Source organism: Equus caballus, chromosome 18 (genome assembly GCF_041296265.1).
Source record: "Equus caballus isolate H_3958 breed thoroughbred chromosome 18, TB-T2T, whole genome shotgun sequence".
Taxonomy (NCBI): Eukaryota; Metazoa; Chordata; class Mammalia; order Perissodactyla; family Equidae; genus Equus; species Equus caballus.
The window spans coordinates 18,310,475-18,338,278 of record NC_091701.1 but is presented as its reverse complement, the minus strand read 5'-3'; the positions used below and the strand labels follow the sequence as shown (position 1 = coordinate 18,338,278).

The window sequence follows — 27,804 nt, the reverse complement described above, 5'->3', positions numbered from 1 at the left end:
TGAAAGTTCCGTTCAATGCCAGGCTCTGAGTCCAGACTTTTCCTCCTCAGGCATCTGTTTTAGACAAGTTGCTTATGGCTCCTCGTTCAGACCTTCTTTACAGAAGACGGATGTTCTAATAAACAGTCTTTCAAACCGAATATGAGGTTTGGCTTCAGCATTTCCTTCCAAGTCCAGCTTCCTAGCTGGTTATGGCAGATCATAAATTGGTTGGCCTTTCAGATACTGCAGGTAGCAGACGTGTGAGCTTGAAAGAAGAAGGAAAGAAGTTAAACCAAGACAACTCTGATGTGTACGTGTGTGTGTGTGTGTGTGTATGTGTATGTGTATGTGTAAGGGGTGGAGTCTATCTCAGTATGAGTGTTACATTCTCTTCTATGTGGGACTTTAAAGGCAAGAGTATGTTTTCTTCACAAAACTATAGATCCAGAATTTTAAAAAGACCTTTAAAATTGACCACGTTCCTGGGGTTGGCCTGGTGGCACAGCAGTTAAGTTCGCACACTCCACTTCAGCAGCCTGGGGTTCACCGGTTCGGATCCCCGGTGTGGACCTATGCACCGCTTATCAAGCCATGCTGTGGCACGCGTCCCATATAAAGTAGAGGAAGATGGGCACAGATGTTAGCTCAGGGCAAATCTTCCTCAGCAAAAAAAGAGGAAGATTGGCAGCGGATTTTAGCTCAGGGCTAATCTTCCTCAAAAAAAAAAAATTGACTAAGTTCCTTTGTGTGTCTTAAGTAGGTTTGTCCTTAATAACGCTAAAGCCAAACACCTGTCTGTATCAGGGCTTATAAGGGATGGCTATGTATTAATTCATTTAACACTCACAATCTAGGGAGGTACATACTATTAGTATCCATATTTCACAGGTGAGGAAACTGAGGCACAGAGACGTTAAGCAATTTTCCCCAAATCTCACAGCCAGAAGGTTTAGAATTGGGTTTAAACTTAGGTAGTCTGGTTCCAGAGTCCGTGCTCATGAGCACTATACTCCATTCCCTCTCATATTCTGAAACCTTTCTTAAGTCAGTGTTTCTGTTCAACAAGGGAATGACTATGGATTGAGTTTCTACTGCATGTTGGATACTGCACAAATGTCATATGGTATCATCACAATGTGTTTGTTATTATGTATTATTATGCCCATTCTACAAATGTGGAAACTTACTCAGGCTCACACAGATGTCAAAATCAGATCTAGGATGAAAATTCTAGATTCTGTCTCCCAAACTTGTACCACCTCCTACACACACACACATACGCACGCGCGCACACACACACGCACACGCACATACAGAAATCAGCTGCGTTTCACAAAGTACTAATTAAGCTCCTACTATGTTTTTGTGCTGTGTAGACAGTGAAGAATAGAGGGGCTGGTCAGTTTGCCCTGGAAGCACTTACCCCATCACTAGGGAGGCAATATATGAAGAGAAATATGAGACGATTAAGCAAAAAATGTGAAGATCTATTGTGATAAAATGCCAGTGTTTAAGATATAGAAGAAAAATTCTCCAGAAAAGCTTAGAGGAGGGAGAGTTTTATGGAGATAGTAATTACAAGAACTGCATTCCTGGACAGTCCCAGTTTTAAAATATTTGTGCTAATTTACTTGTCAGATCTCATGTCACAATTGTTAGTCCATAAAACACGTTTTGGTGGTTATCAGAGCTGCATAAAGCTTTATGGAGGGGGACAGTCTTGAACTTGATCTGTGGTGGCTAGGAAGTGGGTGGGTAGGCCATGATGGGTACATGACAGGTACACACTGAGTCAACAATGACAAGGATCATGGTGTATTTGGTGGGTAGTCAGGAGAGAAGGCAGGTCAGAATGCCATGTCCGGGTTATTATTGCAGCATTTGAAAGTGTATTTTTCCTTCATAGGTGATGCTCAGTATCACACAACTTTCCCCTCCATCCTTGAATTGGTCAAGAACAATGGCCCAGCCTGCTCCAGGATCATATGAATAAATGCCATTGAAATAGGTCTTTGCTCCACTGAATTGACACTGTTGCCCCCTACATCTTTTTCTAGCTTTGCTAATCTTATTTTCAGCTTCTGGAAAGAGCAATATATCCAAGTACAATCATTAATTGAATATGATTCAATCTGGTCCCATCTTTAATAAGAGACCAAAGAAGGAAATTCAATTAGGCTCACCCTTTCCATTTCAAAAGATCAAGTCCTCCCCTTTCACAGCTAAAATTATGAAAGATTATCTTCTTAGTGGAAGGTTACAGGAAAATTTGGATTCCTGTCAAATATTTAGTGTAATATCCCAGGATCAGGATTAATATAGCCTTTCGGCAGCTTGCTCTGAATTTCTGTCGATGCAATCTCTCTTTTGGAAGCTTTTGAATAAAAGACATTCTATACCCTTGCATGACTCAAAGTATTCAGCAGAAATGGTAACAAGATCAAACGTTTTAGGACAAGTTATCATGCCTTCTGGTCATGAAAATGCAGACACCTCAATCTCATTTCCATGGCTTGGTGTTGCTCCGCTAACTGCTCAGAGAAAACTGAAATTATTGAAGCCAGGTTTTAAGTCTGTGTGAATATTTTGGGAGTTGATCTGAAAATAACAAACAACAGTAGCAGTAAAACACAAAATAGGATAGAAATAAAATACAACCTAATCATCTTTGTTTGGTAGAATTATGCCAAATACCTCTAAAAAATAATTGTTAATATTTACTATCATTATTACTATCAGAGTTAATATTTATTGCATCTATTTTAGGTTCCAACACCCTAAGTGCTTTATTTTCTCAAAATAATGTCTATTTGACTCTAAAGTCCCTGGCTATAACTCCTGGACCGTAACCCCCAAATTATACAGCTTTTTCAACCCTAGTTGATAGGCCCATTTTGCCAAGAATGAAATATCGCCTGTTATACTTTATGCAAAATTATCCACAAATCTGTATTGATGAACTAGAGTTATGTGTAAATAACTGGGATGATTTTGTCCTCCCAAGCTTTATTTTGCAGTCTGATAGCATGATGTGTTACAAGTAAAATGATAAAAAGAGTTTATTTATGCAGAGCTTTCCATATCATTTCAGTGAGTTCTGCCTCAAAGCACTGTTCAAACAGAAACCCTAGTGTCCCCTGATATTCCAGGTAAAAAGGTAAATATTTGTCATAGGCATACTTCAATCATATTCCCAACATTGGCAAAAGCATTCGTTTCTTTTTATGCCATGCTGCCAGAAGCTGGCACCCACCAACACCTATGGCTCACACTGAAATCTGAGTCTTGGGTTGGTGTTTTCTTTTCGACTAATGAGTTCTATGAACAGGCAAGGTGTGGACTTCAGTCTCAGAATTGTAGAGTAAAGAAATAACACTGGTTCCATTAGCAACTCAAGTTACAAAGATCCTGAGGGACCGAGGGAGAACTACGTTGGAATCTCTAGTCACAACATTTCAGATCAGTGATTTCACGTAGTATTTTTAAATGCAGGCAAATCCCTTCTTCAAATGAAATATTATTTGTAAGTCCAACAAGTAAATTAGATAAAATAATAAGAGCTACTGATTATTCAAGGCTTTCTCTGTGACAGCACCATGCTAAACTCCCTGCATAGTTTTCCTTATTTAATTCTCAAAACAACTGTATGAGGCAGGCACATTAACATCCTCCAGTACACAGCCGGCTTCGAGAGCTTAAATAACTTACCAAAATCATGTGTCCTCCTAGTGGAGGAACACAATTCAAACGTAGGCAGTTTGATATCAGCGTGGGAATCCTGGGCCATAAAAAGCAGATCTGCCCAGGACAGACATGGGCTGGGGGCGTTTCCAGGAACCACCTAAACTTTGGTTCACACCCACCTAATGACCATGCGGAACTTCTCCAACATCCGTAGGACCCCAGGGAACACACAGAAGGACAGAAGGTGATAGTAAGCTGAGAGAGAAGAATTAAGTTTCTTCTCTAAAATTGTATTTTTAAGGAGTGGATATGCGCTGATTTATTTCTTTGTTTAGGTTTTTAAATTTAATCAGATCTTTAATTTTCTTTCAGTTTTATTGAGGTATAACTGACAAATAAAAATTATATATATTTATGGTGTACAACATGATGTTTTGATATATGTATGCATTGTGAAAGATTACCACAATCAAGCTAATTAATGTATCTATCACCTCATACAGTTATCTTTTTTGTGTATGTGGTGAGAACCTTTAAGATCTATTTTCTTAGCAAATTGCAAGTATACAATGCAGTGTTATTATCTGTAGTCACCATGCTGTATATTAGATCTCCAGAACTTATTCACAATGCATAACTGAAACTTTGCACCCTTTGACAGACATCTCCTCATTTCCCCCACCCTCCACCCCATGGCAACTGCCATTCTACTCTCTGCTTCTGTGAGTTTGACTTCTTTAGATCCCACATATAAGTGAGATCATGCACCATTTGTCTTTCAGTGTCTGGCTTATTTCACTTAGCATAATGTCCTCCAGTATCACCCTTGTTGTCACAAATGACAGGATTTTCCTCTTTTTTAAGGCTGAATAACATTCCATTGTATATATATATATAGCACATTTTCTTTATCCATTCATCCCCTGATAGACACTTGGGTTGATTCCATATCTTGGCTATTGTGAATAATGCTGCAATGAATGTGGGTCTGCAGATATCTCTTCAACATACAACTTTGTTTAGTTTTTTTAAACAACCCTTCCTGGAGATTTCTTCTGAAGATGATAAGACAGTTTGCCGGTTATATAATTCCTTCCTTCCTTCATATAAACGTATGCCAAGTTTTAGGAATTGTATCAGGCATTCCGATTATAACAAAGAATATGACTATGTTATTGGCCTCAGTGACTTCATTGGTGACCACCAATTTATCATCCATGTTAAGATACCCTTGAGAATAAAAGGGGGCATGATTAATAATTAAAAGGGAATAATAGGCATAAGCCATGAGTGTCCTGAGGAAACTGGCTCATAGAGGAGTGAGGGATACATATATTTATGATGTCTTATAAATATACAGATAGAGATAGGCAGAGGGCATACCATGCACAGGGGAGGGGTACCCAAGCAAGTTAAGACAAAACAGATTTCTTAGAAAGGTGATGCTGAAGCTGAGTCTTTAAGGATAGCAGACATTCACCAGATAAAGAGTGGGGATTGGCATACTGAGCAAAGAAGAAGGCATGAGCACAGGCATGAAGTGGCAGGTTGAGGTGGGGAATTAGCAGTGACTGGAGCAACAGATGTGAGGCAGAGAATGTCAAGACTTGAGGAGAAAGGCTAGGAGAAGTTAAGGAATTTGAGTTTCACTTTCTAGATGATGGGAAGTCATTGAAAGGGTTTAAGCAGAGTGGACAGATGAACATTCTAGAAGGAGCAGCTTCGTGTTTCTTCAGAGTGTGGCCATAGAGAGGACAAATCTAGCACCAGAGGGATGAGCAAGAAGGGTGATTCTCAAACTTGACTGCACAAAAGTAACTCAAGGAGTTTTAAAAAATATCACTGCCTGGGCCCACCGCATCCTGAATATAAACCACATCTCTTGGGGTGGATCCAGGCACTGTTGTGATTTTAATTCCCCGTATGATTCCAGTGCACAGCCAGAACTGAGAATCCCTGAGCTAGAAGAATATTGGTTGAAATATAGGAAAGAGAGGATGACAATTTGGAGTATGCAGTGGTAGTTACAGTGCAGGAGATGGATTTGAAAAAAAGGGTTTGGAAGGTAAATATAAATATAGCAAGAACTGATAATCAATTGGATGAGGTTGGAGGTGGGGGTAATGAGCTGTCAAGGATGGTTCCCCGCTGGGGGCCCAGGTGGATGATAATGCCTGCAACTGAAGTAACAAATTCCTAAAGAGTAGCTATTTTACACAGGAAGACAAAGAGTTAGATTTTGGTGTTGTAGAATATGAAGTGTGTGAAGGAAAGCATGCAGAGTCACAAAAGCAGGGACCAATGAGGAATTTCAATATATAAGTAGCAAGTGAGAGAAGAGAACACCATGAAGGAGATAGAAAAAGAATAGAGACGTCAAAGGGACTCATCTGGCCTTCACTGTCCAATATGATACCCACTAGCCACAGGTTGATAGTTAAAATGAAATCCATTCTTTGGCAGATTTGATTAATGGGAAAGTCCCTGCCTCTTTCAACTAAAATCTTCGTAGGCCAGTACCTTCTTTAACTTTATTGTGTTTGTTCATTTAATCTTTGATTCGTTATCTCATTCATTCACTTACCCAGTCTCTTACCTCATTTCTGTATAAGGAGGAAACTGGTGATGCTGCACCCAGACTATGGTGAGTGCTGTAGCAGCTGGCTATGTTTCAACTTGGAAAAGCCCGTCTGTCTCCTTTTTCAGTGATGCGAGCTGTGTGTCTAGTCATCCTATTATCTTGCGGTACCTACTAAAAACATTGCTTTCTTTTACTCTAGAAACAAGAACTACATTTCAGTGGTGAGTTATGTGACTACTAAATACGTGGATTAAAAAAAAATTAAAACGACTCTGGGATTTTCCAGGATAAGAAGTCGTTACAGATATTGCGTTGTTTCAGATGTCTTGGAGATTAAGTAGGCCTAAACCAGCTCCTGAGCATTTTATTAGTGAATCTGTGTCATTTGAAAAAGCCTTCTCTGAAACTTTCCCACCCACTCTCCAATCCCCACTTGAATAAAGGAGTAATTAGGGATGAGCTCAGAATCTCCACTTCATCTTGACCCGTCCCAGATGGTGTAATAGTCACGGCTTTATCAGTAAAGAGTAGAAGGGCAGGCCGGGGCTATGCCAAGAAAATAATACTTGCATTAATTCAAAGTCATTTGGATTTGTGTTAAGACTCTTACTTGTCTTCTGTCGAATATTCTTCATTGCTCTCCCATTATTCAATCCTCTGCTGATGCATACAGGTGCATATACTCTGCACCCTGGAATTGTTCCTGAAGCTTGCCTGTCAGTCTCGTACTGAATTTCATACTTTGAAGATACAGGGAAATGTTGTTCTTTAAAGAAACTCTAGTAGAAAACCCTTTAGAGTCAACTGTTCATTCAGCAATTGTTTATTAATCACCTGCTCTGTGCTGGAGTGATGTTAGATACTGGAGAACACAGTTATATAAACTATACTCTCAAAGTGTTCATAATCTCTTATTGGAACATACGTGGTGCTATATGCTGGACACTCTTACAGGGTATTCTTACATATTTAACTCACTTCATCTTTACAACAACCCTATGAATTAGGTATTGTCATTATCAACCCATTTGGCAGGTGAGGAAATTGAGGAATACAGAATTTAATAACACATCCCAAATCATACAGCTAATCAAGGCATAAGTGGGATTGGACTAAGTCTGTCACCAACCTATGGCCTTAACCACTATACTTTACTTTCTCTCCCCACTCAACTATGATCTCCGGTTGGAGACAAAAAGAAAACTCCCCTTGAAATGAATTTATTTATAGAATGTAGTTATTGATTTATCTGTGGTTGACATTTAGCTCTCTATATAATAATGATTTTTGAAAGGAGCATTTTTAAGAAAAAGACCCTTTCTCTTCCTATCAAACATTGCCACCAAATAGAAATGAAGGAAGAGGTAAACATTTAGCTCACAATACATGGCTTGAATTATCTTTGTGAATTTTTGACCTCTTAAATCTAAAATATTTTTATAGGTATTCTTGGAATCTTTTTTTCACTCCAAGTGTTTAAGCACTGAGTACCCAGAACAATAAAAGAATGCTTTGTTTTGGAAGTAATGTATAAATATTTACACAATAATACCAACTTTTGCTGGGCTACAAAAACCAGATTCCACCTAGGAGTTGCCTGAATTGCCTCGACACCCATAAATGTGCCTACTCTCCAAACCAAACATCCTTGAGCCCTAAGAACATAAAAGAAATTGGATAGATCAGTAGTTCCAAAGCACTTTCAGAGCCATTTTATTAAGACTTGGGTTTCTGGGAAAGTTTTATTTTATCACTCAGCTATTATCTTGAATCTGCCTTTCCCTCAAAGGTTTTTGTTGGCCTTAATTCAATTCTCTACCTTCTGGGCTATCAGTGTTTTGTTGAGCCCTTTTCCACCCAGACAGATAAAAGGATTTGGTGACAGTTTTCAATTGTATTAGTACTAAAACTTTTGTAGGTATAGGATTTCTTTGTGTAGGCTGTTCACTCACTATGACTTATTTAGGCTATTACTTATTGGCCCATAAAACTGGCCTGACTCTGCAAAATAACTCACTAATTCTTCCAGAGTGGAAACACACATGTAAATAATCCAGATGACCATCTGAGTGGCTCCTGGTCTATCATACAAGTCCGTTTAGTAAAGAGATCTCTGGACAATAGAAGTACCAACTAAACTTCAGCTTCCAAGGCTCCTCTTGTACTCTCAAGGAGTAGCTGAAGTAGAAGGAAGCAGATTGGCAAAGAAGTTATGGTGCCAAAGTTTCTTTAAGTCTCTGAGAAAGGCTCCTATACACGGAATAGTGGCCATGGCTGGTCATTTCTTGCTTGATGCAGAAGAAGAAAATACAGCTAGTTAAACAGAAAAATGTTCAACTTACCAAATTAATGACGCTCAAAAATATTAGACAGCATTCCATTTTTCCATTAAGTTACCCACTCTTTTAAAAAACTTTAACAGCTGATCTTCATGGGCAAGTGGTAAAACTTGTTCTTCCATGTTTTCCTGGTGACATTGTCTATTCGTAAGTAATTTGGCACTGTATATCAAGAGCCATAAAAATGTTCTGATTCTTGGGCCCACTAATTCCCCTTTTGGGAACACCAAATACGGAGGAATTATATGAATAAAGATGTTTATCACAACAATGTGGAAAATATTGCAATATGAGAAGGAACTAGAATGCCCAGCAATGCAGAAATGGTTACAGATATTATAATAACCCCATTTTACAGATGCATAAAGTGGAGAGACTTGTATCATATGATCTAATCAACACAAATATTTATTGTTTTCTATGTGCCAGGCTCTGTTTCAGGTTCTGAGACTACACTGATGAACAGAATAGTTACTGTTTGCTACAGAACCCATGAAGCTTATGGTGCGGCAGGGGAGTTAGCTATTAGTGAAATTAACATGCCAGCTTCACAGCCAGGTATTTAGGAGGGCCAGTTTGATTGTTTAAAGATTTGCCTTAAACATGCTACTTGACAGACTTATCTTTGGAGCTGACTCAGTGTGCAGGATGGATGACCTTGATCTTGTGTGTATCTGTGGGTTAATAGCAACAATAGGTAATAGGAACACTGGAGCCCCATGTAGGAAGGAAGGTGTGGAACCCTCAGAGTACTCAAGTGATCAATGCTATTAGGAGATCTGAAAGCCAAGGGTTTTAAGCTCAGCTTAGTCTTCTGTTGATGTAGCTTAGTCTTTAGGGTACCAGCATTGCTGCTTCTCTCATGTATGTGTTGTTATCCTTTTTAATCCTGTGTACTAGAAACAGAATATGAATAATTGATGAGCAAGTTTTATTGTATTTCATGAAACTATAATGATGCTAAGTTTGTGGCATGATACAGATAATGGGGTAGTATTAGTCCTGCAGTTCGACTGTAAACCGTGATGTTCCCTCTTCAAAGTTTAATGAGCTCTTGCTGTGACAAAGGGCAACATTAGGCGCTAAAAAAATAAAAATTCGCTTTTCAACCTAATTTGCAGATATTGAAGCAAAGGTTAAGGAATGATGTAATGGTAACTTCCATGATTTGGATATTTATCTGTTCCAAGTGTTTGGCAAATGTGTATATTTCAGAGGGAAACAAATTTGTTTCTTCTAAACAGGACGCTTTCTTATATGGATGATTTTACAGAGTTATGAATCACTAGCAATTCTTGAGTTTGGGGTTGTGTTTTCTTAATTTTTATTTTCACATAAGTGGATTTCATTCTTCTCTTCATTTTCATGGCAAACTTATTGCTTGTTTCTTGTTTTAATGATCAAGGGAACTTGTTTTATTCCCCCTCACTCACTTATTTATGAGTATCACCTCCACCCCACTCCTCCCATTTGATATCACTATCATGAAGAAACACTTGCTTCTGAGGTGTAGGTATGATTGCTAAAAAATAAAATAGTCTTCTCATTTATACACAGATGCTAGCCTTGGTCTGCTATCAGAAAGACCACTCACTAACCAGGTTGGCCTGGTTCTCAGTGTCTCTCTGCTTCTGCCAGCTTTGTAAAGCAACATGTTATCGCTTACCACTGTGGAGATCTCAGCTGATCTTTTCAACAACTTCAGAATGTTTTCTCTAAGAAAGAGTCAGTGAAACAAAAAAGCCACATCAAAGAAGCAGCCTTTGGGCTTCCAAACTGTGTACCCTGGAAGTGGATCTCTCCTTTTCCACCTGGAAAGGGCCAGGGGTGGGAGTGGGAGGTGATTAAAATGTCACAGCAACATACAGTAATCAATCCTATGCTGGAAGTAGATTATAGATCTGAAGACAACTTGAAACATCCAGTTTAAACATAGGAAATATGGAGAGTGGGTCTAACCAACTTGCCAGAAAAGCCGGGTTCTGTGAAAATTTGCCTTCTGGGAACTGTTATTTCAATATTCTGAAGTTCTGTCAAATGCAGTACTCGTTTCTCCTGTCTCTCATTGACACTTGGGCATCCTAGCAGAACCAGATACCGGAATTCAAGGAACTCTAAAAAATAAAACTATTTCCAAGATGAATCAAAACATTATGTAGCCAGATTTTCTTTTTCTCTCTCAAAGAAAAGAGTTTTGAGATTTTAATTTTTTTCCTGTTACTGTATAGTATAAATAAGCACTGTTTTAAAAATATTTATCTTATTTTCAGTTGCCTTAATATAGTTTCTGATTTTCTAAAAGATTTTCTTATTTCTTGAATGTTCCAGATATACACAATTCCGTGAGTAATTATTGTTTTTATGTATTATTTTCCAACATTTGTATCATGTATTTCATTTTCACATCTTGTTACATCTGCTGGTTGCTCTAAAACAATGTTGAAAAGTGTAGCAGTGATAGAGGACATCTTTACTTACAACTCGAATGTGACTATGATTTGTATTGGTTTCTGGTAAAGACTTTGTCATGCTTAGGGAGCTTCCTTTGATGTTTATTTTACTTAAAGTCAAGAGTTCTCACAAAATCATAGTAAATGATTTTCAGCACCTAAGGATATAATCACATATTTTCATTTTAATTTGTTAATATAAATTCAGTTGATAGATTTTTTAAATGTTGATTCATCCTCACATAACTAAAATAAACTATGCCTGGTCATAGTTTATTTTATTACAAAGCTGAATACAGTTTGCTAGCACCCTATTTAAAATACATTTAATTTTATAAATGAAGTTAAAGTTTCTTTTTCTATGTTAGTTTTATCAGACTTTAGTGTTAGGATATGCTGGTTTAATAAAGTTAACTGTAAAACTTTTCATTTCTTTCTTTTCTCTGGGACAGTTTAAATTATATAAGAATTTTCTATTAAAATTTGATAAAATTAGGGGCTGGCCCCATGGCTGAGTGATTAAGTTTGCACGCTCCACTTTGGTGGCCCAGGGTTTTGCGGGTTCAGATCCTGGGCACGGACGTGGCATCGCTCATCAGACCATGCTGAGGCAGCGTCCCACATAGCAGAACTGGAGGCACTCACAACTGGAGTATACAACTGTGTGCTGGGGAGCTTTGGGGAGAAGAAGGAGAAGAAGAAAAGAAGATTGGCAACAGATGTCAGCTCAGGTGCCAATCAAAAAAAATTTGATAAAATTACCATATTTGTTTATTTTAAAACAATAGATCTGTAGCAACATTTTTATTTGCTTTTGTTTTCTTCAGCCTTATACTTCTTATATTACTTTTAGTCATTTACATTTTGCTTGAAAAGTTTTCAGTTCTTATTGCAATGTCAGTGAATTGCATATAATCTCATTTTTTCAAGTTACTTTCTTGCTCATCAACGTCTTATTTCTTAGTCTTTGTGTTGCGGGGCTTTTATCTTTTTGCCTTGATCCGGATGCCAGAGAGTTGCTTATTTTATTTGTCTTTTCAAATAACCAGTTTTCAGTTTAATTCATCCCTTGTTTGCTTCTTGCTTTTTAGTTTTGATGTTTCCCCTCTCTCTGGAACATCATCCTGAGGTTTTCGCATGGTTCTCCGTCCCTCCTTATGAAAGCCTCAGCTCCAATGCCCCAAAGAAATCTTTACTGCTCACCTTTCCTGATCACCATACCATCCCAGGACATCCTTTGCCTTACCCCATATTATGTTCTTTATAACTTGCATCACTATCTGAAATCATCTGTTTATTTTTAAAATTCCAAATAGAATTTATTAGAACAGTTTTAGATTTCCAAAAAAAATTGAGAAAGTAGTATAGAGAGTTCCCATATACTCCACATCCATTTTCTTCTATTATTAGCATCTTACATTAGTATGTACATTGTTCATAGTTGATGATACGTTATTATTAACTAAAGATCATACTATATTCAAATTTCCTTAGTTTTACCTAATGTTCTTTTTCTGTTCCAAGAGCTTATCAGAATACCATCTTTATATTTAGTTATCCTGTCTACTTAGGCTCCTCTTGGTGACCAGTTTCTCAGTCTTTTCTTGGAATACTGGTCAGGCAATTTGTAGGCTGCTACTCTGTTGAACCTTGTCTTTTCATGATTACACTGGGGTTATGGGTTTAGGGGAGGAAGACCACAGAGGTAACATGCCATTTTCATCACGTCAACTCAAGGGTGCATGCTATCAACAGGATGTATCACTGTTGATGTTGACCTTGATCACCTGGCTGAGGGAGTGTGTGTCAGGTTTCTCCACAGTGAAGTTACTATTTTCCACCCTGTTTCCATATTGACCTTAGAGAGTAGGGAGTTATACTCCTCGTCATTGAGGGTGGATACCTACATCAATTATTTATCCATTGAGTTTTTATCCATCTATTTATTATGTATTATTCACTGCCACATCCACTGAATCTAGAAGAGTAGCAAAAACCAAGGAAACAACAACAAAAAACAACTCCTAGTCACTGTTCAATAAATATTTGTTGAATCAATTAATATATAAATTGATTACTGGCCAATGTATTTTAGGGTTTTTCCTATCCTCTTTGCTTCAAGTTTGTTTTCTTGGGTCCTTTAATGCCTTAGGAGGAATATTTAATTCATTTATTTCACTCTTTCTTTTTGAAATAAAAACGTTTAAGGCTATTTATTTTCTTCTGAGCTTAGCTGCATCCCAGTTTTGGTATGAAGTATTCTTGACTGCTGTGCTTATGTCTGAATAACCTGCACTTCGTACTTTTATTGCATTTTTGATCCTTGGTTTAGTGAGAAGACTGTTTTTTAATTTAAAAACTCTTAGATTTTTGTGTGTTTTTGTCCTTTCCTCATTCACTTTAAGGATTTATTTTTTTTGTGGCCACATACTACATAATTTTCTGTAAATTTACATCCCATGGGCATAAAAGAAGACTATGCATCTTCTGCTCATAGCATACAAATTATCTACTTATATACACACAAGTAAAAACTTTGTTCTCAATCTCCTTCTGGCTCCCCATTTGATATACTTAGAATGTTGGTTTTAGACTCTTAGTGTATTTGCCATTACAATATTCATCTTCTGTTTCAGGAAAGAAAGTTTTTTAGCTTTTATATTGTTGCAATTCACTATATGTTGTTGGCATCCATTTAGATTTCACTTTAGCTTTTAGTTATTCTTTGCTTATTACTTTTTATTTCCCCCTTTCTCCCTTTTGCCGCAGAGCATTAGTTTCCACTGCCCTCTAGGCCTGAAATACTCTCTTCCATTAAATCCTTTATCCCCTTATTATCTGATACATTCCCTATGCTGACAGCTTCCCAAATTATTTTATAAAGAGGAACCATATACATACTGTTTTATAACTTGCTTAGCCCAGACTAGTATGTACAAACACCAACTTCATCTCCACGTAGGTGTTTCTTATTCCAAAATAGACCTCTTGATCTGTAGGTCAGAAACTTGCTCTTTCTCCACTCTTCCCCTGCCCACTGATGTTTCAGTTGTAAACCTAAAACCTAGGAGTTACCCCAGGTTTGATCCCCTACTCAGGGAGATGCTAGGAACAGAGGATGGTGACCCCCGCCAACTGTGCGCCCAGAGGGGATCCCCATACACTCTGACTCTCCCCTTTGATGTGGATCTTGGCATCCTAAAGGCTTCCTTGTAGGAAAACCATCAAATCATTGGCCTCATTTAGAAATTAACTACATTTTGTGGCCTCCTCGACTATGAAGTTAAAAGTCACAAGACACAGAAAACATAAACTACAATAATGCCTTTCATTTTCTTGGTCAAGATGCTTTGAATTGCAGAAATGTTTTTATTTTTATAACTCTATCAAACGTTTTTGTGAAGGTTTGTTCCCTCTTACCTGAGGCTTAAACAAATTCTAAAACAGGGCTTCTCAGACTGTCACGTCCATGCCTCCGAGCCGCGCAGGGAGTATGTAGAAATACAGATTCTGATTCAGGAGGCCTGGGGAGGGCCAGGTTTGTACATTTCTCAGGTGATGCTAATATTGCTCATCCTGTGGACTACACTTTGTGTAGCAAGGTTATAAGGTCCTTTGGGATTTTTTTTAATTTTGTTTTTGGATTTAGTTTCTGAGACCATCAAAAAAGGAAATCTCTATAATTGGTGTACACATTTCATTTTTTACGTCAAACTTTTCATTCAACTTGAAAATCCATATTATTTCTTAGACTTGGCTGTAAATATTTGTTTCAAAAAGTCAACTGAATTCTAAAGAATCAGAATTTGTTGGCTCAGACAAGATGCAAAATAATTCATCATATAATATGACGTCAGTTCCCAAGATGGAGTTCTAACATGATCCGAGTAATAGCAGGTTGAGTGGCTGATCTGTGGTCTGCCCAGGACTTTCCTGATTTTAGCACTCCATGTCATACTTGGAAAACCTCCCAGTCCTGGGCAAATTGGGATAGTTAATAACAGCATTAGAAAGACTCTTCTGTGACCTTGAATATGTTCTATACTCCCCAAGTGACTGTTTTAAAGGCACAGTACTCTCTGACACACATGAGTATTGATGTGTATCTTAAACAACCAATCGTTTTTCCTTAATTATTCCTCATAACAGGTAGGCAGGCTTAGATCCTCATCACAGGGATGAAGTGCCTGGCCCAGGGTCACATAATATTGACTGAGCCTTCAAGTTCTTTATCTATACTCATTATGAGTACACAATGCCATTTGCCTTCTAAAATAGAGGAATATTTATTAAATTGGCTTTGGGGCAATTAGTTTTATTTTGGATCTTCTCTTTAAGATGACTTATTAAAAACAAAACAAAAATTCTCTCTTCTATTTTGTAAAGCTGGATACACGAGAGATAAACAGGATGCATTTTAAATTTTCTGTCTTTTGAAAACTGAATTTCTTCATGATTTACATCTGAAATGTATTTATTTCAGGTGTTATTTTCCATGAGATGTTAGTTAGTTATCTTACCATGCATGATATTATTTAAAAAACTTACCTCGCTTTTGCTAAAATTTACTACAATTGCTTTTAAAAACACATGAAGGTCATATAGCACCTCATCCTTCCGGCAAGACTGCGAGATAAATGACACAAATCCATTCTAATTGGATCCAGAAATCCCTGGGCATTTGGCAATTAGTAGTAACAATTGTTCCATTAATAATGTATAATATCCTTAATGCCAAGTGTGTTATGTGTTATTAAGCAAAAAAGGTTCTGAAGAAGTCTTGGTTTAAAAAAAAGAACAAGCTTGAGTGTGATGATTCAACATGCGAAGTGGATTTATTAAGGCTGAGATTAAACTGTGCTTAGAGGACAAGGGGTCTGGAGCAGTGTTCTGCTTATAATCACTGACTGACTAAAAAATGTCTTCAGCCACAACAAAGTAGTAGGCATTAGATGTGGGTCATCAGCTTTCACTGGAATGGTGGCGATGTCAGTTAGTATTTGTCAAAATCCTAAATACCTTGTAGTAAAATATGGCAACAGACTGTAAACATTCTTCTTAGAAACACTTGGGGAAGTGAACATGTGGAACTGGAAAATTGCCTGGGATACTTACTAATAGAGCTGCTTCCACGCAGAGATGCTCTTGAGCTTGGAACATATTCCAAATGAGATATATTGAGATCCCCGGGTTGTGATTTGCAATTCAAATAATCCAGCACTTTCCATGGCAGCCTCTTACTTTCCCCAATGGTGGGGTCCTTTGAACGTTCACACATAAATGGGCGTCTTTGTTCTCTGGAACAGGAAGCTGAAGTAAGTTTTGGTAGAAAAGGGATTGTGTGGGCATGTTTGAGAGCCGTGTTTTGGTAGTAAACTCAAACTTTGAAAAATCCTGAAATGGGTAGATTTTGAAGTTTCTGATCATAGCTAGAGTTAAAGACCCCAGCTTAGTATTGCCCAGGGGCTCTGAAAGTCTATACTTACTATTTAAAAGAGCCATCAACCATTCATTAAGTGTCAGGAAATTTTGCGTTAAAAAATCAAGGAGAGATTAGAAGGGTATGTCTCAGGTCCCTATTTATCTCTGGCCAAGCCATTTTGTCCCAGATTAATTCCTTTGACCAGAGAAGAATGTTACTCTGTTACCTGAATTCTTCTTTCCCTGGTGTTGAAAATGGGCCTCAGGCAATCTTCTTTACTCACTAGGTTTATCTGCTATTTCAAAGATCTGAGTAATCACCCATATTTGAAACACCAAGAGACCAGTAGGCTGCAGTCAGCTTTTGCTGTTGAGATATCTTTGTTCAAATGTTCCTCCTTAGAAATAGCAGATGATCCAACTCATCAAGAAAAAATGAGAAATAGCTGTTCTCTTTGGTCTAATATTTTAAATGCACCTTGCCTGTGGCACTTATATAGGCAATCCTGCTAGTTTGTGGAATGATAGAGCTCTCTGGGTTGAGTTTACGCTCCTTGAGGACACAGGCCATATATTTGTCATCCTTGTGTCTTCCCAGATCTAGGTTGGCCCATTAGAGATGTCACTTTGTGTGTCACCATCTTTGGAAATTCTCTGGTCTCCTTCACTTCATCTCTCAGCAGCCAGCCTGGAGTGGGAGACTCCCCAGTACTCTGTGCACCAGCATCATAGCACATACCACATTGCCTTATCTGTTTCCCCAACTAGACTCCGGCGATCAGATCTTTCATTTCTGTGTCTCTAGTGCCAGATGCAGTAGACACTTAATACATGTTGAAAGAAATGAATGAACGGAAGGATCTTGATAAAGGTTAGTTGAGGTGAATTGAATAGAGCAGGCACACCCTTCAGCTATTGCCAGGGTGGGATTTAGTGCAGGTGATGTAATGTAACTTGACAGGGTAGTTAAATATTGACAGGCGGGAGGAAGCACACTGGCACTGCTCAGAAAAAGGAAAGGAAAGTCTGACTGTGGCTGTCAGATCAGAGAGCTGAGCCTGTAAGGGGCCAAACTGAGTGGCTGCAGTGGTCCTGATGACCCAGCGAGGTCACTCGCTGATGCACTTGGCTTCTGCTTCAGTAGAGGTAAGGATTGGAGCCTGGCTGGGAAGATAATGGATTGTGATGTGAGTAAATGCAGACTCTACGCCTGTGGCTCGGAGATGGCTGGCATCCCAGACGTTCTCTGCTGGCTGCCCATTCATATACAGCTCGAGCTGATCCTCATTTAAGGCAAGGAGCAAGAGTTCTATTTGAATCTGTCTCCCCTCACCCCAGCTTACCATACTCCAAACAACTTGTGCTTTACTGTAACTTCTTAAAGTGGTTGAAGTTGGATGCTGGTGCGTGTGTTTTGAATGCTTGGTTGAGGAATTTGTCCCTGTGAATTCATTTGTGTATTCTTTGATGCTAACGATTAGAGACAGGCACAGCAATAGAATTAGGAGGTCATAAACATGTTTGGTGCTACCTGGATCATCTGATGCTTTATATATGCAGGGGTGAGTGGGAGAGGGAGAGGTACATTAGGCATGTTTTAAGCTCTAATATGGAATGAAGGAGCAAGCTGAGGTGAGTTCAAGGAGAATACTGAGTAAGTGAGAAAATGCCAACAGACAGCAGACAGAGAAATGGTTTAAGCAGGTCTAGCTCTGCATTTAGAAAAGGGGACGTGTCACCTTGAAAAAAAGGGCCCCAGTTGACTTTAGAGAGACTGATTAATCAGCTGGCATGTCTCAGGTTAGCTTTTAAGAAAAGCTAGTGTCCTGCTCATAATTAAATAGTCACATGCAGCAATAAGAAACAGCCAAGGCAAGAAGTCTCTATTTAGCTCCTTGTCATTTAGAGAGGGAGAAAATTTTGGGTGACTGACATGGGTTCAGATCTCAGCTTAGTAAGTGACTGGTTAAGGCAGATTAATCTCTGTGAGCCTCTATTTCTTCATCTGTGAAATGGGCAAAATGAAACCTACTGGCAGGTTGCTGTGAGACTTGAGTAAAATGATATATATATATAGCACACTGGAGTCTGCTTGGCCTTTAGCAGTTCCCTCTAAAATATTAGTTTCCCTTTCCCAGTTTCTGATGGCTTATTCTGTTTTAACTTTCTTTAAACAACAGCTTGATTGAGCTATAATTCACATACTATAATACCTACCCATTTAAAGTGTACTGTTCAATAGTTTTTAGGAAAATCACAGTGTTGTACAATCATCACCATAATCAATTTTAGAACATTTTCATCATTGAAAAAAGGAAACTTCATGTCAACTAGCGGTCATTCCTCATTTCCTCCCAATGTCCCCAGTCCTAGGCAACACTAATCTATTTTCTGCCTCTATAGATTTTGCCTATTCTGGACATTTTCTATAAGTAGAATTATATAGTGTGTTATCTTCTGTGACTGGCTTCATTCACTCATCATAATATTTTCAAAGTTCATCCATGCTATAGTATGTGTCAGTACTTCATTTTTTAAATTGCCGAGTAATATTCATTGTATGGACATAAAACATTTTATTTATCCATTCATCAGTTGATGTAAATTTAGGTTGTTTCTACTTTTGGGCTATTATGAATAATAAATACTAATATGAAATTCATGTACAAGCTTTTTTAGACATGTGTGTCTATCTAATCTTTTTGATATAGTTATAAAACTAGATACTCCCACCCCATCTTCCTGAGAAGTTACGAGACGGCACAGTAGAAAATACTAGAAAAATACAGTAGAAAATACTGAGGGAGCCCACCTTAGCTAGCAGAACTTGAGGGAAATGGCAAAGTGGTCATTACTCTCCTTTGAAATAGTGCAATCAAGGGGATCTTTGATAATACTTAAAGTCTTATGCAAAAGTGGGTAAAATAAACTGGCTTCCTATACTGGCTTCTGTGAATTTATATATTTTGAGTTCTATACACATAATCACTGTGGGATCACGTGTGTGTCATGCATGCATATAGACATTTTATTTTTTGTTTGCTCTTTGAAGAAATAATCATGAGTGTCTTACGAATTAGGAAAATAGAAGCAGCATATGGAAGGGAAGGGATTGCAAAATCAAATGTTCAAATGGCCCAGGAAAATGAGAAAAATGAATGAAATAAATGGTTCCATTTCCACAGCAACTGTGTGGCATGATGATTCACTTCAAATCACCTATGGCCTCGTTGTCATGGAGACATTAGGGCGTGGTGATGACTATGGCAATCTACAGAGTACATGTAGAGAGCACATGTCCTGTCTAAAAGAGGCAGAACACATTGGAACTCCAGCTGATTGTGGTCATGTAAGGGACATGAGCTCACTTAATAATGTCTTCTAATTTTTCAAGGCAATTAATTTTGAAATTTTTCTAATCTACTTTGTGGGCCAAATGAACTATGCCTATGAACCATATCTCCACCCCACTGGAGATCAGTCTGTGGTTTTTAAGTGGAGTAAATCATGTCACTTGGTGACCATAACGTTTTGTGGTTAATGCCAGTGTTGTTCCCTTATTAATTGTATTATTCTTAGTTTGGCCCCATTTCTTGAACCCTCTGTTTCCTATTTGGAAAGTAAAGGGGCTGGATGAAATGTGCTCAGTGGGTCTTCTTTCTTCTAACACTCTAGCACTGCACAGGGACAGCCCTAGTTTCGGGCTCTGTCTCTGATAGCAGCGTGGAATGCATAATGGACAACAGCACAGCTTCCAACTGATGACAACTTTACCAGGCAGGGGGTCCCCTCAACACTGCCGGCCGGCACATGTCTTATAATGCTAATCTGCTTGTGACAAAATCTCCGCTTTTGGCTGAAAGGGTCCTTTCTTTTACCTTCATTTTTGAAGGCTATTTCCCAGGTAGATAGAATTCTAGGTGTAGAAGGTTTCTTTTCCTTTCACTGTGACCAAATACCTTCTCAGCCTGAACTCACTCTAGGCGTAAAAAATTCCATCACTTTATTACTGTACTAAAACACTTGCATTTATTGATTTGCCTGTTTTTTATTTATTTACAACTTATCTATTATAAGTACCAAGGGCAAAGGAGTTTTCTAGTTCTGATATTTGAGGATTTCATGGCAAAATATTTCTAGTTGAAATGTCCAAACACTGCAGAGACCACAGCCCAGCCATGAGAGCTCTCTGTGTGTTAGCCACCACATAGGGTACGTGCCACCCAGTTGTACCTGGTGTTGGGCCACAGGCCTGGGAAGCAGAGGAATGAAACAGCAGCACTGATGCCAGCTTGAACTCTTGGGTTCTCTGTTTTTCCCTCTGATCCTTCTTTTTTCTCACACGGGGACTGGTGTGGGAGTAACTCATCAAAACAATACTAAGGGAACCACATATTTTCGTATTTGGGAGTAGCCCAGAGGTCTGAACAGTCTAATTACTACATACTTAGGTTCAGTGTGCTTTCCATTCCTTTCTATAATTTATTCCTCCAGTCGTACAAGGTAGAACAGAGCTACTGTCCTGTTTTGAGAGTTAAGGAAATTGAGATTCAGAGCTTGTTCAAAGTCTCAGAGTCAATTAGCAGCAGAACTAAAATCAGGATGCCCATCACCCAAGATACTTGTCAGTCACTTTGCCACAAAGACAATTCCCGTCTCAGCTAAATAAAGCATTAAAGCAAGGTCTAAGAAGTCCTGAGAAGCAGGTTCTACTGTTATCCTCTGAGAAAATGTCAGTTGTAAGGAGCAGTTGGTGAAGGTCAAAATCCTGTGTTGCATATATTTAAGTGAAGTAGGCCTCCAAATTTCTTCCCATCTACTCCTTGCATTCATGCAAGTTTGCCTTTAAAACTCTTGACTAAAAAAATTTTAGTTTTGGTTAAAGCAGCACAAGTGTGTGGTGACATTTGGAAACCAGACTTTTGGTGGTGAACACGATGCAGTCTACACAGAAGCTGAAATATAATGATGTACACCTGAAATTTACATAATGTCGTAAACCAAGATGACCTCAATAAAAGAATTTTGAAAAGATCTTAGTTTTAAAATAAGAAATATATTCCCGTGCCACCAATTTTAGTGTTTAACAGCCCTCACTGTTTGCAATTCTTTTACAAATTTCAAAGAAATGTCTCACTTTGCAGTTTACATTCATTTTTCCCTACTCTTTTTCTTCTCATTCAAAATGTTGAACAGCTGGCCACAGTGACGACATAATAGCTCTTCTACCATTATGGCCTCCTCGACCCACTCCACCTCCAGCCTTCTCTTCTCCAGGCAAAATAATACCAGGGCCATTTACCCTTTGCTCCTAGGTCCTATTTCGCCATCCTTTGATCTACATTGTGGTTCTCCTCTGAATCCTCCAGTTGCAGGCCCAGGAGGACAATAGCTCCATCTTGTAAAAAGTGCACTGAGGCCTCTCAAATGAGAGGTCACAAAGCCTGGGGCTCCCATCCCAGCCCCTCGGATTAGCATATTTCCCACATTGTGCACTGCAGAATTCGCTCTCTGCTGGGAAGGACACCTGCCACCATTCAGGCAGTTTGCCGGCTGGTTGGCAGACTGACCTACTGAGCTCACAAAATCAACCTGGGAAAGAGAGTCGGAGGTTGATTGCATGCTGTGACATCTTTAGGAGTGCCGCTGGCTCACCTTGTGGGAGAGAAGTGCATGCCTTCTGGGGGAATGGCAATCGGGGTTAATGGGAAATTGCCATTTGGAGTTGTCACAAATCATGAGATGCTGGGAGAGCCGACCCTTCTGGATCCTCTGGGGCTGCTCCGAGCAAAGTGCCTACTGTCCGGGGCCAATAATTAGAAAAACGAAATGAGTCAAACGGAAGAGCATGTGGTCCTTAAAAGAAACAAAAACCAAACAGTACATTCTTCTTATTTTAAAATATACTCTATGGAGCAAAAAGAAAGATATTTTTATGATTCACATAAAAGATTAAGAAGAAAAGTGTTTTTCATTTTAAGCAACATTCTAAAAGCAGGGTATCTAGCGCCCTTTTGTTGGAACTTATATTTCTCACTCTAATTCTGAGCATTGCCCCACCCTTCGATGCATGCAAAACCAAATGTTTGGCAGTGAAAGGAGTTTTGTAAAATAAAAAGATGCTGCCCTTGAAGGCTCCTTTTTCTCAAACTTGAGAATTTACATGTTTCTTTGAAACTAGAGTTTTCTCCAGGATAAACTCATTTGATCCAGGGGCATGGGATGTTTCTCCCCCAAAGCATAGTAAGAATGGTGAGTCTTGGCTGAGCTGAAATCCTACTGAGAGATAAAAACAGAAAAACAGCCTGTAAAAATCCTGTAGGATGTGTTTATTTCCATATGACACCAAACTAACTTTTTTGGATAATGCCAAAGCAGGTTACTTTCAATGCCAAATTGGACATCTTCTCTGTTCCCTACAACTCTAGTGTAACAGCAGAGGGGGACCCGGGTCTTTCAGACATAGTCAGGGCCTTTTCAAGAAGCCCCTGGTTTCCATTTGCTAGCATCCTTCTCACCAAGACAACCCAGACGACAGCTTCTTTTCTCTTGACAGGTGCCAGATTCTCAGAAATCCTGAGGCTTTTTCAGAATGTGAAGACGTTGTTCCAGAAAATATATTTTTCCTCTTGATTCTGATAGGTAATTTCTGAAAAACAAATCTAAAGGGCTGCTCGATTAAGCCCATGTGGGATCACCCATATCTTGGAATTAGGAAAGCAGAACACATGTGTTTGCTAGGAAAGGTTGACTAGAACGAAATGTCCACTAGTTTCATTCAGTGAAAGAAAGGACCTCATCTGCCTTGTTCCCTGCTGGACCCAGGGTCCCCCATGACTCCTGGCTCAGAGGAAGGTGTCCTCTAGATATCTATTTAAGGTACAATAGCCTGCCATTTTCTGAAGAGGTGGCAGACACCTAAGGTTTATCAGCGCCAAACAGAAACCCGAGATCTCTTCGTTCCGGAGAGAAATGGCTCTAAATGAAAAATAGAAGTATTTCACTCCATGCGCCTGTTGGTTTGACTTACTTATCTCATTTCTCACAATCAAACCAAGGTGCTTGCAATCTATCAGTCACAATAGTATTTTACTTCTGATCAGATAAATTCATCTCTGGGAATCACAATCATAGTAGATCTATTATCTGTATATAGCCATTCAGAATAAATGTATTATAATTTCAAAAACGGAAAGAAAAACTAGTTTTTTCAAAAGTCTAGAAAAGAGAGCTTTTGTATATAGGCGGGGATGTGTGGTTGCAACAAAATATTTGAATAAGAAATAAAAATACCACTTTGAGGTGGAGCTCTATTTGGGGATTGGAGTTTATCTTAATTAAGAAAGCTGCAAATTATTTGCGTGTTCTGCTGCCCAATGGTCACTGGAACCCCTAGTGACCAAACACACTTGTTCAAAGTAAGAGCCAGAGCCCCTTTGACCTTTCAATGTATTGTCTGGGGGAAGGATGGTCAGCTGGCTCCCAAAGTGAGCTAGGCGTGCAGCTGCTCTGCCAGCTGGCCGTCACACATGTCCAGCAGAAAACTTGGAGGGGACTCATGGCCTCACCAGATGCCTTATAGCAGAGTCCAGTTGATGCTCCACACAGTACAAGCCAATTCCATATTTCATAGAAAATGACTTGGTTTGGATGTCATAGCCATTACTTTCAATCCAGCAGAGTGAGCACTTCACATTTATAGTTTGGTTTTCCAAATGCATAAGCTGTGGTCAGATCAGTGGCCACTGGCAACAGCCAGGTCACTGACTTCAGGCATTGTGCAAGGAATTCCAGGTACACAATCTCTTTGGCTATGACACAGTGCACACGGCAACGTTAATAACTCACCTCTGCCAGTATGAACTGAGGCAGCATGAGTGGGGACTATAGGATTGAATTAACCTGTGTACCCAAACTGAATAAATCTGAGGATGTAATGGATAGAAGCAGCTTGGTCTGTATATTTACTGATTTGGAAAACAGCTCAGCATAAAGGGAGCATATTGTGGGTCAAAGTTCAACCGAGGGAGGAATGAGAGAATCCTATCAGCGAATCCTTGACATAAGAGGCCACTTGAGGGACCATTAGCCAGGAACTACATCTGCCCCTGAATTTTAAATGCAATTTGACTCTCTTGATAAGTTAACTTGTGGGTTAAAGAATATGTAAAAATATCATACTTCCTCCCCATTATTAATTTGTGTGCTATGATATTCTACCCCAATAGATTCCTTAGGGGGAAATGTGATTTTCATAGCTAAAATTGTAAGAGAGTATGGTAGGGAGGATGACCATATATTGAGCAGAATAAAGATTACACAAAGTGTATTTTAGTAAACACAAAGATGGACCTAAATATATGAGTCAGTTTCATGCTTTTTTGGTGCAGGAAATAATGACTCCAATTCATCCTCCCTGTCTTTACCCCATTGGTTTTTTTGCCCTTTGCTGCTTGGTGATAATGGGAACATTGCATTGCCTTTGGGGTAAATGATTCCACTTGAGCAATTTACCATGTGGAAACCAAAGGGGACAGGTTTTTAATGTGGAAAATGTTTTAACCTCAGAAAACCAAAAGGCAGACTCAATCTGGAATGACACCTTGTCTTTGAATCATACAGTGTGCATATATACAGAATTCCAATTAAACTATGTGTCTAGATATTTTCAGTTTTAGTAGATTAGGCCTTACCTAATTCCTTTTCCATAAATAATTTCAGAGCATTTGCGACTTCAAGAACTCACTATATTTTATATGGTTCCTGAGTTATGACAGAAATTGCAATAGCACAACATTTAGTATGTCATTGATTTTTCTTGGAACCCATCCTAAGTGGTTCTGCGACTGTAGAAGAATACTATAATGATACCTATTATGTTCACAGCCCCAAGGGGAACCAGGATAGTGACGTGTCCTTGTATTCTCATTCATGACGCAATGTTGAACTCCAGACAAATTGTGCAAATTCAGATGACCTCTTGAAGAACCTAGCCTTAAACTCCATCAGTCTTTATAGAACAGTGGGACAAAATCTGGTGTTCATTGGGACCAGACAAGTAGCATAAATAAGTGAAGCAGGTTGGGTGGATAATGGAGCAAAGAGAAGATTTTAATGCATGTCTTCAGGAATCAGATGCTACTCTGCTTCATCTGATTGCTACGATGGGATAGCATGTTATTGTGGAAACATGGTATGGGCCCAGTGTTGCCAGATCTAACTTTTGAAGAACAGCTGGAAAATAGGATTTTTATATGAAATCTTATGATTTATAAAGGTTAGCTCATTTTCTAAAACTTTTGTTTTGAGGTAGTTATAAATTTGCATGTAATTGTGAGAAATAATACAGGGAAATCCTATACACCCTCCTTCTTACTTCCTCTAACGTTGCTTAACTACCGTATGTCACAACCAGGAAATTGACATTGATGCAATACACTGACCTCATTGGCTCGTTCTTTTTAAACTCTGTAGAGACCAATCAAAGCACATTTGAGGGACAGAGTTAGCCTGGCTTATGACTTCTGTTTGTAAGCTCTGTGTATTACAGTCTTGCTAGATTTAGGGGACCAGCCCATGCCTTTAGGACCTCATAGCTGAAGCTAGGAAAGCTGTTTAGAATCTTGCTAGAAGATGGACCTCTCCCACTCTTCCTGATGCTTTGCCAGTCTTCCAGCCTGAATCCCACACCCTCCCTGTCTACTAGTGTCCCCAGCTCAGGCTGAGCTCTGACACTTGCTCCTTCTCCCCCACTGTGCATCTCCACATGCTGGCCTCGGCTTCCACTTAAACTCAGTCTACTCTACATGTGTCCTTCAGGCAGGCCTGTCCCTGTGGGCTCTGGCCTCAGACATGCCCTCTAGGCTCGCAGGCATCTCATATTTGCTTTCTTCAAATTCCTTCCCACCTCCTTCCTCTCTCTCCCTCCCCACTGAAGGCAAACACTTCAAGGTGGTGGATACCCAAAGTGTTTATTTGTTTGTGCTGGAATTTTGAAATCTCAAATATTTTATTTAAATAAAGTGAGTCATAATTTGGGGATTACAACTATGGAGTTGTTCTGTTTTTATAACCTCTGTCATAAAAGCCAGTTTTCTGCTGTAAATGGCTTTAAGACCTCTATAATATTTAAAAAAAAAAAAAGAATGCCAGCGAAGTCTTAGAATGCAGGGAGTAGAAATATGCTTCTAGATTTCCTTCTATCTTATAATAAGTGAAGGAAAGAGTCTTCACTGAGTGTTTCTTGATTGTTCTCACTGACCTAAGTGACTTTTCCAACCTAAGTATAGGAATAGCTCCCATGTCACAGTGTGGTCACGTCTGGTCATCATGACAGAAGGTGGGAAGAGGCATTACTGGAGAAGAAAGCACGTTAATGGGATCCCTGAGCTTTCTGAGTACCAAGGCCAAGGTCAAAATCAGGAAGAATGTGTCAGGAAAGAAAAGAGGGGCAGAGCCTAGTGCTCACGCCAGCACACGGTGACCATTATGGGTCACAGTCCAGAGCTAGCTGACTTCCCCCCATTATTTTATCCCCTGATATTGTGTGTGAATGATAGCTGGAGGCAGGAGCAATGAAATTTAGTTGGAAGCTCCTTCTCAGTTGACAATACCCATTCTCATCTAGCAGAAGTGGTGATTCTGAAATGTATGTATATTATGGAGAAAGTGCGGGGGGAGGAGAGAGAGAAAAAGATAATGGATTCCATAAACCCAAAGTTGAATTTTCCTGGAGTTTACTTCATTTCTGGCCTCCCACACTGTTGAGCCAATGGATCATTGGGCTTATGCCACCCTTACCCAGCAAGAGCAATAGATTTTAGAAGGAAAAATAAGCTACATTGTCCCTGGGACCCCCTCCCTCTCTTCCAACTAGGCCGGAGTACATACAGACATTCTTCTCTCTGTTCTGTTTTGTATCAGCCCTCACTTCTTCAAGCCCTAGTCTCAATTTTACTCTGAAATCGAGTCTCCAGGGGTCCTGACCAAGGCTGCCTGCCCCTCCACTGGCCCGAGTGGGAAAGAGTGGTGAGCTCACCCTTGAGCACACCCATTCGTCATTGTCCTTCCTGCTGCTGATCCTCCTCCTCACCCCACACCTCTCCCACTGAGTCCTGCAAGTCCCACAGTCACTTTTCTAGATGGCACGTTCCCCAGGGATTACCTGCCTTCCAATACTTAAGCCAAAAATGTTATAAAGTTTACCAAAGCCCTCCCATGACCCCAGATATTTCTCCTCCCCTCCCCCATACCCAGGACTCCAGCAGAGAGGACATGGCAAAGGCTGGATCTTGATCTTACTGCTACTGCTGTGTGTGACGCAGCAAGTGGCAAAGGCTTGGGGCTT

The 27,804-nt window shown here is 39.3% G+C and overlaps 1 protein-coding gene across 14 annotated transcripts in view; it reads left to right on the top strand.

The window, feature by feature from the left end:
• The window catches only part of NCKAP5 (NCK associated protein 5), a 918,003-nt gene that overhangs the window by 201,179 nt on the left and 689,020 nt on the right, over positions 1-27,804 (top strand). For 3 of the 14 annotated variants that reach the window (XM_070241819.1, XM_070241811.1, XM_070241817.1), the window contains exon 1: positions 17,417-17,603. The exons of the other annotated variants lie outside the window; for them this stretch is intronic. In XM_070241819.1, coding sequence (XP_070097920.1) covers positions 17,553-17,603 — 51 coding nt within the window. In that variant the 5' untranslated portion in view covers positions 17,417-17,552. Of the gene's footprint in view, positions 1-17,416; positions 17,604-27,804 lie in introns of those variants that run through there. 14 annotated transcript variants of the gene reach the window in all.